General features: G+C 35.7%; 1 protein-coding gene across 9 annotated transcripts in view; it reads right to left on the bottom strand.

The window, feature by feature from the left end:
• Fbxw7 (F-box and WD repeat domain containing 7) overlaps positions 1 to 19,502 on the bottom strand; it is a 113,239-nt gene that overhangs the window by 49,157 nt on the left and 44,580 nt on the right. For 4 of the 9 annotated variants that reach the window (XM_042701648.1, XM_042701641.1, XM_042701638.1 and 1 more), the window contains 2 exons: positions 13,368 to 13,417; positions 12,214 to 12,786 (listed from right to left, as the gene is read on the bottom strand). In XM_042701648.1, the coding sequence (XP_042557582.1) occupies positions 12,214 to 12,717 (504 nt within the window). In that variant the 5' untranslated portion in view covers positions 12,718 to 12,786; positions 13,368 to 13,417. Of the gene's footprint in view, positions 1 to 12,213; positions 12,787 to 13,367; positions 13,418 to 18,517; positions 18,647 to 19,502 lie in introns of those variants that run through there. The other 5 variants (XM_042701640.1, XM_042701639.1, XM_042701642.1 and 2 more) reach the window with 3 other exon arrangements.

The following is a 19,502-nucleotide window of genomic DNA, read 5'->3' as shown; positions in this document are numbered from 1 at the left end:
TGACTTTTTACTTGAGAAATTTATCTTACTAAATAGGAAATGCATCACTGAGGAGACAAATTCATACACAAGAAGTACTACCAATCACACTCTGAGGCTATGTTCTTTTAGTAGACCGTTCTCTGATACCACAACTTAAAATAAAATCAGGAAGTGAAAATCATTTGCAGAGGTGGTATTTCTAGTTACATGAAAATAATTTCTTCAAAGAACTGGCTAATATATACATGAAAAGAGGCTGAACATCATCAATTATTAGGGAAATGACAGTGAAAATCACAACGAGGTGTGTGTGTGTGTGTGTGTGTGTGTGTGTGTGTGTGTGTGTCCGTGTGTGCACGCGCGCGCGCACTCATGCACTTTGCTCCTGGAACTTGCTTTCAGAGCCTGGGCACTGCCCCTCATCTTTTAAGCTCAAGGGTAGCACTCTACAAGCACTTCCAGCTTTTTTTGGTGTTTAACTGGAGGTAAGTGTCTCATGGGTACCATGGCTATCTTTTTAAAGGAAAGGAAAAAAGATGGTAACAAGCAGTAGCCAAGACGTGGTAAATTAGACCCCTTCTGCATCACTGGTGGGAATGTAAAAATGTCCATTGCTGCTGTGAAAACCAGTATGGCAGTCCAAAAAGAACTATACACAAAACCACCATATGATAAACCCAGCAATGTATATACACCCATAGGAGATAAAAGCAGAGATCAGAATAGGCATTTGTACACCCATAATCCTAACAGTATTATTTACAATAACCAAAAGTGAGAAGCAACTTAAAACACTGATGAACTGAAGTAACTTGTGTCATATACAAACAACTGAGTATTCAAAAAGGAACAAATTCTAATCATGCCTCAAAATGGATGAAAATTACATATTATGTTATTCACAATAGGACACTTTCAAAAAGATAAATTACATGATGCCACTTACATAACAAACAGTAAAACTCACAGTGGTAAAGAATATAAAGGTGCTTGCCAGTAATAGGTAGAGGGGGAAAATGTTAGTATGTAATTGGAACTGAGTCAGTTACAAAAATGAAAAGGTTCTGGAAATAGAAAATGATAATAGTTATACAATATTTTGAATTTAATTAATGGTATTAAATAAAATTAAACATTGAAATATTGTATTGTAGTATTCAACTACAATAAAAAATTAGTAATTTTTAAAAGTAAATGATAATAAAAATATCATTACTAAAGAATCCCATCAGATATTAAGGATTAAGAAAAGATAGTATAAGGGTACAGGAAATGTACACATTCATACTATTGGACTTATCTGGGAGACCAGAGTATTACTACTCTTCAAGGTAAATATAAACTAGCCTCATTTGAGCTTAAGCATCTCCTTTGACATTCACTTTGTAACACAGAGCTTGGTTTGTATACTATAACCTTATTCATAGTTTATATCATTTAAAAATTTCACATGGAATGTAACTGCCTCCTAGTTATAATACCTACTTTAATATTAAGTAAATGAGACTTGAATGCAAAGAACCTGAAGGAGGGGTACTGTATTAAGTTTAATATTCATTTTGCATTAAAAATCAAATAGGCTAAAAACCCTCAAAGAACTTTAAATTCACATTATCTAATAAAGATAAGAATATTCTTATTATCTTCGTATCACTGGAGCCTAATCTTCGGGTGATAGTTTCTAATGAACTAAAAGAGTCTTGGTTTTCCTAAGTCTTCCTTCATAATAGACATAATCTACAAGAAATAGTGGAAAAAAAGAAAATGAAGACTGCTTTACATTAAATCCTAGGTTTTGGTAAACACTAAGTGGTGCTAGTGTAATTCAATTTTATAAATTGGTAAATCACTGCCCTCAACTGGACGATACAAGGCATTGCAACCTCAGCAAACTTAATCCTAAATGGAATTGTGTCTGAACAATGTATTTTTGTGAAAAGGTAGCAAATGAACAAAGTGAATACTAATTTCCAAAGGGATGTACTACACATTTTATCTAGTTCAATAATTCAAGTAACCATATTTATTTATTTTTTTTGTCAGTCGTGGGGCTTGAACTCTGGGCTTGGGCGCTGTCCCTGCGCTCTTCAGCTCAAGGCGAGCAAGCTACCGCTTGAGCCACAGTGCCACTTCCGGTTTTCTAATAGTTTTTATTGGAGATAAGAGTCCCACGGATTTTCCTGACCAGGCTGGCTTTGAACCCTGATCCTCAGATCTCAGCCTCCTGAGTAGCTAGGATTACAGGAGTGAGCCACCGGCGCCCAGCTATAACCATACTTTTGAAGCAATTTCTCCAAACAAATATAGAAATGTGCAAAATAGCTGGCAGAGTGAAGTGGTAGAGCTCTATCACAAGAGTGAAGCCCTAAATTTAATCTCCAGTACAATCTCCACCACCACTACCACCACCACCACCAACAAGAACAATGTAAAGACAAGACATGGGAAAATTAGCAAATCTTTAAATATAGAAAAAAAAGACCCTAAACAATGAGGGAAATCATAAACTATGTATTTGACAACGCCCATTAAGGATACATTCAAACATCTGGAAAAGTAAGTTTTAGCTCCAAGTCTTACTTTCCAGTATTCTGAAAACCACCAAGAACACTCCCACCTCCAATAGAGAGTTTTAAAAACAAATGCTTTTAAGATGATACCAAAAACATTAAAGATCATGGAGTCTGAATCCAAACTGCCTAGTGGAAATCTTGGCGGGACCTTCACATGACCATAGTGAAGATTAAATCAGTTAGGGTAAGCTTATAGATTCTTATCTCCAATAAAACCACTCCGAAAACCAGAAGTGGTGCTGTGGGTGAAGTGGTAGAGCCCTAGCTTTGAGCTGAAGAGCTCAAGGAGGAGCACCCAGGCCCAGATTTCAAGCCCCACAACCGGGGAGGGAGGGGGGGGGGGGGGGATCACCTAAAAATGAAGCTAGAAGTATTGTAGAATCTTAGTCTTGAGAGTTTGAGACTCCAGTTCTCAAAATGTTATCCAGAAAGACTACAACTAGAGGGGCTGGGAAAGTGGCTCAGTGGTAGAGCACTTGCCTTGCATGCATGAGGACCTGGGTTCGATTCCTCAGCACCACATAAGCAAAAAAAAAAAAAAGCTGGAAGTGGAGTTGTGGCTCAAGTGGTAGAGTGCTAGCCTTGAGCTGAAGAGCTGAGGGACAGCATCCAGGCCCAGAGTTCAGGCCCCACGACCAGACCCAAAAAAAAAAAAAAAAAGACTACAACTAGAGAGAACTTGTTCCCAACTAAAGAACTTGTTCAAACATGATCTCTATAAAGTTAACTAATACATTTTGTCCAATTAATACTTTGCTTTTCTTCCTTCTAAAAGTTTATATTGACAAAAACTACTATATAAAAATGTTACATGTAACATAATAATCACCAAATGAGTATTTGTAAAAGTACATCACAGATCCAAGCACTCTAGTCCTCTTGTAACATCTACAAAACTACTGTTATACTAATTTATTCTGGATTGTCTACCTTTTCTTTCATGTCATTATTAAACAGAAGGCTAGGATCTGAGCAAAGACCTGTAGCTAAGAACAGAAGATTCTCCCTTTTTTCATAAAGTATTCCAGGAGTGAGGTCTGAGTTTCCAAGCCTGGCCTCAAACTCCAAAACTCAAAGAGAATCCTCTCATCTCCACCTCTTCAGTCCAGGGCCCAAGGCATGTAGTATCACACTTCATTTTATATCAAGACTTCTCAAAGTTTCTTTTCCATAATGACAAGCCATGACCAGATGATTGAGAATTAAGTCCTTTTCAGCTTGAAGTGCACATTATAGCTCTAACAGCATTGTAGAGCTTCTTGTAACATTCTGGATTGTTAATATGGTAACCCTTCCTTTAGTGAATAGGGAAATTATAGTCAAATAATATATCCAAATGAAACTCCACGCTGCTGGGTACCAGTGGCTCTCATCTGTAATTTTACCTATGGTTTAAAGCCAGTCCAGAGAAAGAAGTCTGCAAGACTCTATCTTCAAAACAACCAACAAAATGCTGAGCAAGAAAGCTAATCTAGTACAGCTTCCAACACCTGTATTGGTAAAAACAAACCTCAATGTGTATCTATGTGTGTGTATGTGTCTTTCCTCTTTTGTTTTCTTCTTTGCTACTACTGGAGCTTGAACTTGGGACTTTGTTTCCTTGCTCAGCTTTTTCACTTAAGACAGGCACTCTACCAGTCAAAACAAGCCTCTACTTCTTTCTGGCTTTTTGGTGGTTAAATGGAGATAAGAGGCTCAACTTGTCTGCCTGAACTGGTTTCAAACCTCCATAATCAGATCTCAACTTTCTGAGTAATTAGAATTACAAGGGTAGGCCACCAGCTCCTGGTATTGTATATACCTGCCTGAGTACAGGTTATCTATCTGTGCCTGTGTTCAAGGCAGGTATTTGCATTGTAAAAAAAGAGAACACAAAGGTACAAGAAGAAAATTGCATGCATAATTTTTTAAGCTGACTAAAAGATGAAATTCAAGAAAAACAACAGGACTGTTTATTTTATACTATAGTCATCTGTATTTTTGCTATGTTCTACCCATTAGAGGGTCTAATTTGTGATGGTCAACGAATATTTTACTTTTTAAATAAGCAAGCTTTTGAGTTTTATTCCTCTATCTGTGTAAAAATTTCAGTTGTTACCTTTGAAATGGAATTTTTTCCTCATTTTTTCCTTAGGCATTTAAAGAAATTCAAATTAAAACAATCTGACTACCAGAGTAAATTCTGTAAATATTTTAGCAATGTCCAGTGTCAAATCCTCAATGACTACAACATAAGTTACTTCACGATTAAGTTTAACTTTTCCAGTCTATGCTGGGTTATCCCAGCTGTTAAACTGGCCTTAAACAGCTGCTCACCAAGAATTTAGTTGATGATTATTATAGTAATACCTTTAAGTCAAGTATGACAAAAATGACACAGTAATTACAGGTATTTCAGTCATGCAAAAAACCTCTCATAATAATAAAGTGAGATACTGAAAGAAACTTGGTTTTTTACAAATTTTCAAAATAAAATGCAAATGTAAATATAAAAGGTCTTTACTATTCGTTTTTAAATTCTATCATTAATGTCTTTACTATGTAGTTATTAAGGTCCATCATTATGGACAAGTTTTAAATATAAACAGCTCATCAACCTTTAAATTAAGGATTACTATTTATTTTTCTTGTAAAAAGTTCTGTATACTGTTGCAGGCCATAAATAAAGACATAGTAATTCACTTGAGTTATCAATGAGTTAACAATGACTAATATGGGTGGTTTTATTATATGTCTTTAAAATTTTTAACTAAAACTATTCTGAGCTATTTTAGAAAGTTAAGCAAATTGACACTGTATATGGATTTCTCCATGAAAACTACAAAGCTGAAAATATCCAATAGTGTTTTGACAACTTACGAATTTAACAAACTAAAGGGAGGGGAGTAGATAACTTTCTCATACTGTTGAGGCTTTGATACAATTATAAATAAAACACAATTATTTCAAGCAAGACAAACACAAGACAACTTCATAAGTTTCAATAGCATACTACAAGAACATAAGATTTATTAATATTCATGAAAGTACTTTAGCATAGAACTTTAGTATTACTTACATTAAATATAGAATGAGGCTATAAAAATATATATTTAGGGCTCATTCCTAAATGGGTTGTGGCTAATATCACTCATATTTAATAATATGCACTGTCTGATAAGTACCAATATTAATTTTATAATTAAAGTCTAAGTTTTTATTCTTTCTCATTAAGTAAAACTATCAAGAAAATTTTAAGGCAAACCTCAATACTCATGATTTGGATGTTCCTGAAACAGAAAGAGCTCAGAATGGAAAGCGGGAGAAATTGTCTAAGAATACTAGGAGATTAACAGGAGATATGAGGAAGTTTACCACTATTGGGCTTAGATAATATTTGTAATTGACAAAGCTTTGGGTGGTCTGCTAAGGGACAACAAATGACAAACATCTGCAAAGATATTCTTAAATGTACTTCAAAAAAGTCTATGAGATATTAATTTGCAAGCTCTGTTCTTTACCTCTCCTGGGGGAAATAAGCCTAGCATCAAAATACAATAAAAATGAAGTAAAAGACTGTTGATAATTAACTTATAGAGAATAAAATCTCCTATGTTGAGAGTTTTACTCTTTTCTGAACAAAGTAACAGAATGAAATGATCAGAAATAAACTCTGGAACTAAATTCTAATCCAGATGTACCTAGGCATACTTAAAACTTTTACGCATTAAATCCTAAGACAGACTGGGCAGCATTATTGGTAAAGTATAAACAAGTTTACAGAGAGAATTAAATGTATAATGTAGACATACAGAACCAACATCTATGGCAAATGAATAACTCTTAGCGCTTCTTAGATTCACCAGTACCTTTATCCTTATTTGTATCTGATTTCAGTGTCCATGAGCTGCTATTTAAGACCAAACAGAAACCTAAAAACTTGAAATGCTTGTGCTTTGAAAGTAACTTCTCCTAAAAGCAACTTCTATTTCTAAAGGAGAGAAGCCGCCTTCATTAACTGCTTCAGCAAAGACTACCTGACAACCTGGCAAAGCACATTTTTATAAAACAGGAAGAAAGTTTTCAAGGAAAAAAGTTTTAAAACAATCTTTAATATCATTTTTAATGCTTATGATCCTTGAAAACAGTCATCATTCTTCTATTTAGAGGTTAACATTTACATGCAAGATGAATTCACTATTACAATACTGTTAGGAGGAAGAAGTTAACATCCTGGAGTTCTTAGTTACACAGCATTTACAAGATGTGTTCTCTAAAATGCATTCTAAACAGAGAATTCATACTGCCAGAAACTAATGCTTCATTGTTCTACATAATCATCCATTCGCTGTGCTGAAAAATTTTATAGATGTGCCAAAGTCTTCCCTTCCATTTATTCTAGTGTCAGCTACTTAGTCAAGAACACCTTAAGAAACATGGCATGTATTTCATCCCTCCCAAATATATTCTTTTATTCTTTTGTGCTGGAACCAGGTCTTGAACTTAGGGCCTCAACATCTCACACATGGCTGGCACACTAACCACTTGCGCCACACTTCCAGACAGCAATTTACCAGTTAATTGGAGATGAAGTCTTAAGGACTCTTCTGCCCAGTCTGGCGTCAAATCACTATCCTCCAGGTTTCAGCCTCCTGAGTAGCTACTACTGACCATTTTCATGTTATGATTCAATGCCCAAGATTATCAAATTTTTCTTTTAGGTTCCTCCCCCAAAAAAATCTTTCTATAGTATTAGCATTAACAAATAATTACTTACTAGGGACCAAAAGTTAGCACTAACAAAACAAAGAGCTAAAATTCTTACACTAAAAGCCATAATAACAGGCAAAAATCACTAGGACAGTTTCAACTCACTTAAGAGAGAGCATCTTAAGAAAGAAAAACATTTTGGTACTATGTTATTTATGCTGAACTAGTTAACCTAGTTTTAGCATACACCTATGGAATTAGAATTGCCCTTATGAAAGATGTAATAAGCTAACCTTTACAACTATCAAGATACCTGAGTATCTTGCATACATTACTTCACTGACTCCTCAATTACACTGTATGACAGCTACTACCACCATCCTTATCTGTACCACATGAAGAGGTTAAATGTTTCACAATCAACTTACTATGCAGAGATGAGTATTTGAAAACACTCTCATGTGCCTTCAGAGATGACACTCCCTGACTACCACTACTGATGATTCTAATACACTTGATGACTCAACATACTGTTGTTATAATTTCATCACAAATTAGCAATGATATTAAATTATGGGCCAGTTTTCTACAAACTTACATCTACATAAGAATCATGTGAAAGCTTATTAAAAATGAACATCTTAACCCTAGAGTCTAGTTAAATGATTGTGGAATATTCTCACTAACTTCCATGTTTTTTCCACATACAATTGATGTGTGCATATATTATCTCTAATCTTATCTATTGTCTTCATCTCTATTCACCATATTTTTTTTCCTTTTTACCGTATTTAATTTTTACTGCAGTATCCTGTAGCACTGGGATTGAACCTAGGGCCTTTTCCATGCTAGATAAGCACTCTAACACTCAGGCTATGTTCCTACCTCTTCCCAACCAGCATTTTTAAATAAGCACTCCAAATGTTTCCCATGAAGCCAGTTCAGTGTTCCACTTTGAATAATACTGGAGTAGCTTCTTATGAGTGGCTGAACTATATTTTACTACCAGCTTACTTCAATTCATAACTACCTGCTTAGGGCCTGTGGTTACAAACCTCATTTCTTTCCCTAAAAGATCCCAGAAGAAAATGAGGAAAATCAACTGAACTGTTCAAATAGTCTTTAGTTCAAGATGCCTCCGTGGATAAACCTCACAGCCTTACCTTCTATGCTAATAGGGTTAATTTGGACATAAATGAAACTCTCTGTGGGTGGTGGCTCATGCCTGTAATCCTAGCTATTCAGGACACCTGAGATCTTTAAGATGGTGGTTAAAAGTCTGTGAGATTCCATATCCAAAATAACCAGCAAAATTCCAGGCTGGTGGTATGATCAACAAGTAGACTGCCAGCTGACTGAGTAAATGAGCCAGCCAAAACAAATGGCTAAGCAAGCATGAGGTCCTGAACTCAAACCCTGGTACCAGAATAAAGAAAGAAAGAGAGAGAGAGAGAGAGAGAGAGAGAGAGAGAGAGAGAGAGAGAGAGAGGGAGGGAAGGAGGGAGGGAAGGAGGGAAGGAGGGAAGGAGGGAAGGAGGGAGGGAGGGAAGGAAGGAAGGAAGGAAGGAAGGAAGGAAGGAAGGAAGGAAGGAAGGAAGGAAGGAAGGAAGGAAGGAAGGAAGGAAGGAAGGAAGGAAGGAAGGAAGGAAGGAAGGAAACGAAACGATGACACTTTAGATGTCATTCTTTTCTCACATATATATGCTCAGGAAGCCCAGAGCAACTAATCATGGAAAGAGTTTTGATTTTAGGCAGATCCTTGAGACTTTTTCAAAATGTATACTCAAATTTCCAAATCACAGTAAATTTGAACTTAATAGACATTTATCCCAAGAGTCACTAACAGTTTTTGTAATAAAATTAGCAAAAACAAAATCAAGCAAACAAACAGAAAAAACCCTACTGGGTTACTTAAAATAAAAATCCTCTGTAGGTATAAAACAATGCACATAACTGCTCCAAATATTCCAAGTTCTGAACAAGAGACAAGCATAGTATTTTTAAACCCATGAAAGCAGCTCTATCATAGAAATAAGGTGCTACGGAGCCCTCTAGTGTTTAGTAGAAAAACTACAGCAAAAATCATTATTAAGTACGCAAAATATACTTCTACTAAAAGCTATTTTCTATCTTTTGTAGATTTACATACTTTCTTTTGAAGTACTTCCCTATTTTGAACAAAAGAATTCTAGGATGCTTTAAGTTTTTCCTACAGAAAGATCCCAATGCTAAATGGGGATGGTGAGGACAGTGCTTCCTTTTTTGATGTATGGAGGTTTGAACTCAGGATCATAGGCAAGCACTTTACAACTAAAGCCATGTCCCTAGCCCTTTTTGCTTTGAATTAATTGTTTTTATATAAGGTCTTGTAATTTTTGTCTAGGCTGGCTTCAAATCTCAAGCCTATCTCCTCCTGAGTGGCTATGATTAGACATGAGCCATCACATACATGAGCAATTACTGGATAATGATTGTAAAACTGGTATTCTTGAGAATTTTTAAAGGGCCCTAAACTTGTTATAGGTTAAAAAATATTTGTATGTATTCCTACTTGTGTCTAAGGGACAGAACACTAATTTATAAGCAAGATACATTTTACCACTAGCTTTGTCTTTCACTTGCTTAGACCTTAAGCAATTAATAATTTCAAATTACAACTTTTTTGAAAGCAGAGTTAACAATGATCCAAGAATGTACCCCTCATTGATATAGTGTATACTGAGATCATAGTATGTCACCCCCCATAAATAAGTAAAACAAGACAGAATGTAACTAATTACTACAATGTAAGTTACAAAGGAGGGACAGAATTTTTCTCAGAATTAAATGAAACATCCCTAACAGCAAATGATATGAAATACAACCTCATAGGACAGATCTGAAATAAATCTTAACAGGTTATGAGTGAGACATTTAAAAGAAAAAGCTTAAACAAATATATCAAGACACCGTGAGTTTTTGACATAGTGTCTTTTGTACATCTCATTGTTGCAATGGGTCAACCTGTATGTACAAGACAGTCTGTCAAAAAACAAACTTTACAATTTAGGCAGGGAAGGGGAGATGGGGGAGGGGAGTTGAGGAGGTGGGAGGGAAGGGATGCTAGGGGAAAAACAAACAAAGAAGGCAACAATGCTTGATAAGAAATGTACTTATTACCTTGCTCATGTAACTGTAACCCCTCTATACGGTATTTTCACAATAAAAAACTTACTAAAAAAAAAGATATCCTGAGTTTTTACAAGGCTTAGTTTACTTTTTGTTGTTGTTATTGTTGTAGGGCTTGAATGCTGTCCCTGAGCACTTGAGCTCAAGGATAGTGCTCTACCACTTGAGCCACAGGGCCACTTCCTGTTTTCTGGTGGCTAATTAGAGATAAGAGGCTCATGGATTTTCCTGCCCAAACTGGCTTTGAACCACGATGCTCAGATCTCAGCCTCCAGAGTAGCTAGGATTACAGGCATGAGCCACTACGCCCGGCCATAAGGCTGTTTTTTAAGTATAAGGCTGTTTTTTAAGTAAGTTATTTTCAGTTATAAGGAATACCTAAATGTTCTTTTATGGCTACATAGAGAAACCAAAAATAAAACACCAGTCAAATCAGAGTAATTCTAGTTAATCTATAGAATGCTGTGGTGACGTCTCCATTTTGGGGGGGGGGGGGGGGGGGGGGGGAGTTACCTATCTAGATTTGGTATGTTTACTCTGCTTGTTGTGATTTTGAGAAAGGATCTTGGTCTGTCACTTGCAGTTCAGCTCTGGTTAGCCTCAAACTCAAGATCCCCTCCTAAGAACTGGAATTACAAGTATGTGCCACCACACTGAGCCTTTTACTTTTAAAATGTAACCAAAATCTTAACTGATTTGCATTCTTCAACAAGTCTTGGTTTTGCTTAAACTTTTTCCTATTTAGATAATGCACTGGGATCTGAAATTCTAAAGCCCCAATTCCTCCAGCTGAACCTTCAGGAAAAGGAGAAATTTTCTTTTTGATATAGTAGCCATGAGAAAGTGAAATCAAGACTAGGAGACAAGGAGCTGGGTAAGAAAACGGGGCTACAGTTGCCATTAGTAGATGTATCTGGCAGAGATTCAAAGCTTTTGCTTTAACATCTTGAGGAGAGGATGGTAAAGTAGAAAACCAGCATATAATATCATTTCTTTCCTAAGTCACAGCAGCTAAATAAAAGCTAACTGTACATGAGCTATAGAAATTATAAAAACATATTTGTTAAGAGTCCAAGTTTTACAAACTGAAGCAAAAATATCATAGCAATGCAAATTTTTACCCATATGAATTAAGATACTTCAATAGTAGGTCAAGTTAGATGGAAGGAAATGATATCAAATCTGTTATGTACTATTTATGGGCTACATCAGTGATTCACTGTAAAATTTAAACATTAGCAAATAAGAGTGGACTACTAAAAACATTATTTTACATCTATAAATATTATTCAAAATAAAAAATTCTGTTCCCAACTATAGTTAACCTATTAATAATAATAATAATAATATTAATGGTTTCTACTTAATTTTCAAATGATAAAGAACTAATTTGAGGCAATTTCCAATAATTTATGCCTTTGCCTTTTAAGAGTAACACATGACACTGGCCATACTTTACAAAGACTTTTCATTGCTTTACACAAATTGCATTTCACCCAAAGATTCTATACCCCACACAAACTACTAATCCCTTTTTGCCCTAGCAGAGAGCAGAAAATTGATGTTACTAATTTTTCATTGCAAACAAGATCAATTTCCTTCTTTTTTTATTACCCCATGATCACTATTTCTATTTGTGATACTTTCTAATATTTTCTATAAAGTAAATATTAGTTCACTATATTAATTCAGATGTGAAGTTTCATTGGCAGTAATACAAAGACAGTGAAAATACCATTGTCCCAATTAAGATAGAAGTATGAAAGTTATGTCAAGTTTACCATAAACTGAATATACTTACTTTTGTTGTCTTTGTATAGAATGGGGAGGAGAGCTGGTGAATGGGCAGGTCCACCATACTACTAGAGTTTGTGACACTGTTACTATGTGTATGTTCATCTTCTCTGCTACTGTCATCAGACTGATCAAAATCATCACTCTCCTGGTCCATTTCCTCCTCCTCTTCATCTTCCTCATCTTGTTCACCACCATGTTCTTCATCTTCCTCTTGTTCTTCTTGGTTTCCCAAGGAGTCCTCTTCTACTGAAATAAAGCGATTGTTGTTTTCTTCCACTTGTCCTTGCTGGGAATCATTTTGGTCTCCAGGTCTAGGTTCTGCTCGGACAATGTCACCATTCCTTGCAGTGTGCTCCTCCTCCTCTTGGTGTCTTAGTTGCTGCTGCTGCTCCTCCTCTACCACACGATTCATCTGTTCCTCATCCACCTGGCTTGAGGAAGAGTTACCTCTCAGAGGGCCTCCAGTTCGTCGTCTTTTGCTGCCCACAGAGAGCAGTTCTTGATTCATTTCCAAAAGCCAGCTTGCTACTTCTTGGACCTTGGCTAGACTATCAGAAGATGCAAAGGTTTTCACATTCTGTGAGAAAACAGGGAGGAAAAAAATATTATCTCTACTTTCATGTTATAGGTCTATATTCAAAGTATTATTAAAGACTACAAAAGCATTTGATACTCTCTAGGTATTAACATAATCTTTAGTAATCAATGTAGAAAGTATAAATTATTAAAGTTTTGGGCCTTTTAAAGACTCATACTATCCTTTTTAATATCCTTTAGTATCCTTTTTTTTAACTATTCCTAGTTTAATCTAGCTGCTTTAGCCCATAAATATAATTTAACCAATAAAACAAATTAGTTCTGGATCAGTTCAAAGATTTTACCCTGTGTAAGACACAAAATATTAAGAAGTGCCTCACAAAAAAATTACTCAGTGCCCACTGAAGTTCGGGGAATGCTGAGGTAAATCATGTTCACAAAGTTTATATATCCTAGAAATTTCCCCAAAACTTTTCTAATCATAGAATCTTACCATCAGCTATAGTCCTATAACAAATACAGTCATAGTATTTTCCCTTTCTCGATGAATATAATCAACTGGACAGCAGACTTAAAAATTCTATTAAAAAAAAAAGAAAGAAAAAGTTCTTAAGTTCATACCCTCTGACCCAGTAACTCCACTTCTGGCAATCTATCCTAAGGAAGCAATCCTAAAACAGAAAAACAAACAAAAATTATACAGAAGATGCTCATTTCAGCTTCATCCACAAAAGAATAAAAATGAGACAAAAATAAAAATAAAATAAAAACCAAAAGCCAGATGTTCAAGATAAAATAATTCATGAGGTAGGTCATGTGTGTACATCCTTAAATATGTTCATAAACATATATGAAGACAAGGGTATCTTTTAAGAAATTATCTTCTAAGTACAATATGATTTTTATATTGACTGCAAGATAGTTTTTCAAAATCACCTTTAAAGCAGAAGTAATATGATAGATGTTTTAAATGTATTTCTTTTTAGCTGTATTTCTCAAATTTTATATTTGGAATATTTACTTTTGCTCTGTAACAAAGGTTCAGCTCAGAGTCTGATGGAGCATCCTTCAGCAGGTTTGTTACTGAACTTTAGCCTTTGATGATATATCTTAAGTGGACAAGTTCAAGGTTGCTGAGCATAAAGTTAACACATTATCTACATTAAAAAAAATTAAACACCATGACCTAAAACTTGTTACTAAAAAAGTTTTATATTTTAAACTTTATTTTGCTTTTAAAACTGTAATTCTCACCCGGTACCAGTGGCTCACAGCTGTAATCCTAACTACTGAGGAGGCTGAGATCTGAGGATGGTGGTCCAAAGCCAGCCCAATCAGTAAAATCCAGGAGATGCTTATCTCCAATTAACCACCAGAAAACCAGAAGTGGCACTGTGGCTCAAAGTGGTTAAGCAAAACAGCTCAGGGACAGCACCCAGGCCTCAAGTTAAAGCCGCACAACTGGGAGGAAAACACACCACCACCACCACCACCACACACACACACACACACACACACACAGACACACACACACACACACACACACACACACACACACACACACCTAATTCTCATTAGAGAAAACTTTGTGTGATTTAGAACATTAAGTCATATAAAACACAAATATCAACAAACAGTATTCCATGCCCTAAAAACAAAAAAACAGGGGCTGGGAAGGTGGCTCAGTGGTAGAGCACTTGCCTTGCATGCATGAGGGCCTGGGTTCGATTCCTCAGCACCACATAAGCAAAAAGGAAAAAAAAGCCAGAAGTGGCGCTGTGGCTCAAATGGTAAAGCGCTAGCCTTGAGCTTAAGAGCTGGGGACAGCGCCCAGGCCCAGAGTTCAGGCCCCACAACTAGACCAAAAAAAAAAAAAAATGATATTCCTCTGTTTATAACAGATGTACACAATGTCAAGAACATAATTCACCATCTCAAATACATAACTCATGTTTTTACCAATAACTAGTGACATGATAAAATTTGATAGGAAATGTATTTTGACATATTGCACAATTTTGAAAAAACTGCACTCTTGGCAAACTGACATCATGAGAATGGAAATGACTCAGGGCAGGAACAGTCTCAATAAAAGAAATCCAAGGAATCCTAAAGTTGAAATGTTCCTCACTTCACAGACAAGGAAACTGAGGCAATTGAGGTTCAAAGAGATCAAGACTGCTAGCTTCAAGCAAAGTGCAAACAAGAACCGACACTTACCTGAACCTTTCATGTACTTCAGTCTATAGTAACACATAATAAAATCTTAAAAGATTATTCTCTAACATTAATACTGCTTTCTTTTCCAAAACTAAGATCATTATAGTGTTCATATATTATTACTCAAGCCAGGCACTGTTGGCTCATGCACGTAATCCTACTTATCAGGGGGCTGAGATCCAGAAGATCATAATTTGAGGCCATTCTAGGCAAAAAAGATCATGAGACTCCATCTCAAAAAACAACCATCAAAAAAGTAAGCTAGAGAGATGACTCACTGGTAGTGCCAGCAAAGCAAGCAAACTAAACAACTCTGAGGCCCTGAGTTCCAACTCCAGGATGACCAAAAGTTTTTTAAAAAAAAACAACAAATAAAAATAATCATTACTCTAAACAAATATTCATTACACACTCAATATGCCTCAGATACTTATTATTATTATGGAAGAAAATCGGGTATGTTTCTTTAATCCCCAGCAATTCCAAACAAAATTTTTAACAAAAAAGTATGACATTTTTCTTTAATGCAAACACTTAACCTTTTATATGACCAGAACCCACAATAAAATCAGGTTCCACAATACAATATTGCAAAGCAAGTATTTAAAAAGCAGAAACAAGAGTTTGGGGTAAGGCAGGGTCTTTACAATATTCCCAACACATAAAGTCTCTACAATAACCATGATTAAACAGTTAATTTTCTTTGTGATATAACCACTGAATTAATAAACTTGAACTCCAGGTTCTAGGGAAAAAATGGTTCTTATAAACTTCTGGTTACAAAATTTTTCATGAACAGTACTATAAGCCAAGCTCTGGTGGCTGCTTGTAATTCTGGATAGTCAGGAGCATGAGACCTAGAGGAACATGATTCAAAGAGTGTTCTGTCAGAAGAGTCCAAAATACTGGACTGGAGATGTAGCTCAAATGGTAGAGTGCCGGCCATGAGCAAAAATGCCAGCCAGATATCTAAGTTCAAGACAGACACTAGCACCAAAATACTACAACAAAAAGACAAAAAAAAAAAAACACTAAACAAACAAAAACAGCTTAATGCATCATTTTCATGGGTTATTCTGATCACAGACTATCTTATGTAATATATATAACTCATGCCAGAATGAAGCTTTATCTAACATGTTACTTTCTCCATAAGGTATTCATCAGTCTTTCAGCACACAAAAACATTATAGGGCAATCCAGTACCATGCATGGTGGTCATTTTCAGCTGCACAATCACCAACTTAAAAGTATGAGAACTAATGAATGGGTGGGGGGTAGGGGAGTGACAGACGGAAGAAAGGGGAAGGAGAAAGGAGAAAGAGGAGGAGGAAAGGGATTAGGAAAAGAAAAAGGAAAGAAAGTTAGAAATTGAATTCTCATTTAGGAGATTTCATTTGGAAAGTATGCAATTTGAATGCAGGTGAACAAAACTAGCTGCTTTATCTGTTTCCCATTTCAAAAACTCCTGCCTAGATTTCTTCCCCTGCTGAAGCTAAACAATGACCTCATTTACATGAATATGCCAGACCTTCACTATGCACAGACTCCCAGAAACAATCATTCAATCTTCCTCTTCAAATTCTTGGCAAAAAGACTGAGTAGACATACTGGGAAAGATACTGCTGGACTGTGCTGCCCATAGGTTTCAGAAAGCACGTGTTTATAGGCGGGGCAGAGGGAGGTAGATGTCTTAGACACTGGGACCTAGTAACTATAAAAAATAATAATTTTTAAAAATCACTAGGAAAAACACACACTAACACTTTTGTAAAATACATGGATATTAAAACTTTCTAGGAGTTATATCTAAGTATAGAAGAAACCTGGCTAAATGAACTTCATTCTAGCCTGGTTCCATCTCTGTCCAGTGATGACTTCATCTAACAAAAAAATAAAATCTAAAACCACCATCACCACCACAAAACTCCACAATAACAAAAGGAATGATTCTAACAACAAGATACATTATAATCCACTTAAAGACAGTTCTTTTTTTCCATTCTTTTCTAGTATAGAAACATGTCTATTTGTTAGAAATAATGCAACCCTGCCACAATGATTAAATCAGTAAAATGGATATGCAGTTTTTCACACAAGAAATTTAAAACATTTTTCAGGTTATAGAATAGTATTTCTGGACAAACCTACCAAGGCAGCAGTTGTAAAGCACTTTCAAACTTCAACATACCCTTAATTTCGGTACAAACAATGCTGTGTTGTACACTCATCCTAAAACTAAGATGAAGCATTGTGGATGGGTCACAACTCAAATTCCTTATCACAGTGAGGGCTGCTGAAGGATTTTACCACTAAACTCAGCCATTCCAATAACTAGGAAGACTACTGGTTTACATACAGGGCTATTCAAAAGGCTATTTCTTAGATCCTGGAGATTCTGAGAAGGCTTTCTTCATTCTCAAGTTACTCCTCTTGCCTAGACAAAAATCAAAGAACTCAAAACAAGAAGAAGTAAAGCCACAAAAACTATGCCTTCCTTTCCCTACAATACTGATTCAGTTACTCAAGATACAGAAACCAAAATACAAGTGGAAAAACTTAATGATATAAAGCCATTTTATATTCAAATTAATAGATTCTTCTATTTTCATTAAAGCAAAAATCATTTAGATTGCCCATTAAAAACACCATACTAACTAGTAGTCATTTAATCCAGAACTCTAAATATCATCATTTCTATTTCACAAAACAGGAAACAACCTCAGATTATGGTCATATTCTCAAAAATTTACAGCTAGTAATGCCATGTTTAAACTCAGATTATTTGAGACATTCCACTTAGCAAAGTAGTCTTTAGGTATGCAATAATTAGTATCTTGCATTAGCAAGAGAAAACAGAAGTCACAGATGATAATAATGATATCATGGACAATGAGTCTGAACTGTGACCCATTTTTTTAAAAAAAAAGGGCAATAAAGTCTGTGAAACTCTTATCTCCAATAAAAACCACCAGAAAACTGGAAGTGGCGCTGTAGCTCAAGTGGTAGAGTGTTCGCCTTGAGCTGAAGGACAGCGCTCAGGCCCAGAGTTTAAGCCCCATGACCGACAAAATAAATAAATAAATAGATTAAAAGGTAAATAGATAAATAAAAAGATAAGTAAAACGAACCAAATGGTATCTGTCCTAAGCCTATTTATGCTAGAATTAGTGAGTCTCAGTAACTTGTACCACACCCCAAAATTCATGCCCATACTTTAGTTGTCCATGGTCCCTGACGTAAGATATTCAGTTTTCGGGGTTTAAGACTAAACTGTAGGTCATGAAATTGCTGGAAATGAAGCTGAGACACTTGAGATGTGGTTCAAGACAGGTGGGGTCTGACTTGAAAATACTGATGTGTCAAGATAAGGAAGATGAACTTGAGACTGGGAATTACTACAGTTATGACCAAGAAGGGACACTATCATAGCAATGCACTACACAGACTCTTTCAGAAGTAATGGGAAAAAAAACTAATTAAAAAGTGAGTACAGCCTATCTATGTATATATTAAAAAATCTAGGCTTCAATCAACACTACTATCATCACCTGGGAACTTGTCAGAAATGCAGAATCTCAGGTCCCATTCCAGATCTACCCAGTCATCACCTGCAGTTTTAACAAGACTCCTAGATGTATCTTATGCATAGTCAGTCAATTGATGTCAGAGTCAATAATCTGCAACGGCAATGAACACTAGTTTTACTTTAAATTTCAAGAATAGAAAGCAATTTTTCTTGACTATATGATGTTTCTAATTTTCATAATGTTGCTGTACTTGCTGATAACTAGCTGACCTTTTAATATTCTAAATCCTTAACACTGTTTAAGACTTGAGGCTTTGACTCTATCAACCTATGTATGATATGCAGCAATCTGTAATTTTTTTTTTTTTTTGGGTCCAGGTGTGGGGGTCTGAATTCTGGGCCTGGGTGCTGTCCCTCAGCTCTTCAGCTCAAGGCTAGCACTCTACCACTTGAGCCACAGCGTCACTTCCGGCTTTTTTCTTTTTGCTTATGCGGTGCTAAGGAATCGAACCCAGGGCCTCATGCATGCAAGGCAAGTGCTCTACCACTGAGCCACCTTCCCAGCCCCAGCAATCTGTAATTTAGATGACATAAATTTGAATTCCTTGTGTTGCTGTCTAAGAACAAAACACTTAGCAACCCCAAATTGATTGTTCAGAATTTAAGTGGATTTTTAGATCTCCACTCACTGTTACACTGTGGTAACTCACCAGGAGCTTAAAAGGTATTAGAGATAGGGAACAAGTAGTGCATTTCCTATTTAGCAATGACATAAAAAGATCTAAGAATCTAAAGGTTTTAAATAAAAATATATAATAAGAGGTGAAGATAGTTCCAAATTATAAAGCTATTCTGTATTTGGAATGTTGCATTTAAATTGTCTCTAGCTATATTCCTGTTTACTGTATAATGTATTTCAGTCATTTTATTAAGGGTTAATACAATGTCTCACTAGTCATAATTTTAAAAGAATGCTTTTAAAAAATCTTAGTCTCAAAGTAATATTC

This window comes from Dipodomys spectabilis, unplaced genomic scaffold (assembly GCF_019054845.1).
Source record: "Dipodomys spectabilis isolate Male_0828 unplaced genomic scaffold, ASM1905484v1 ptg000297l, whole genome shotgun sequence".
In the NCBI taxonomy this organism is placed as follows: Eukaryota; Metazoa; Chordata; class Mammalia; order Rodentia; family Heteromyidae; genus Dipodomys; species Dipodomys spectabilis.
Note: the sequence above shows the minus strand (reverse complement) of the source record. Positions and strands in the feature narration are given on the sequence as shown.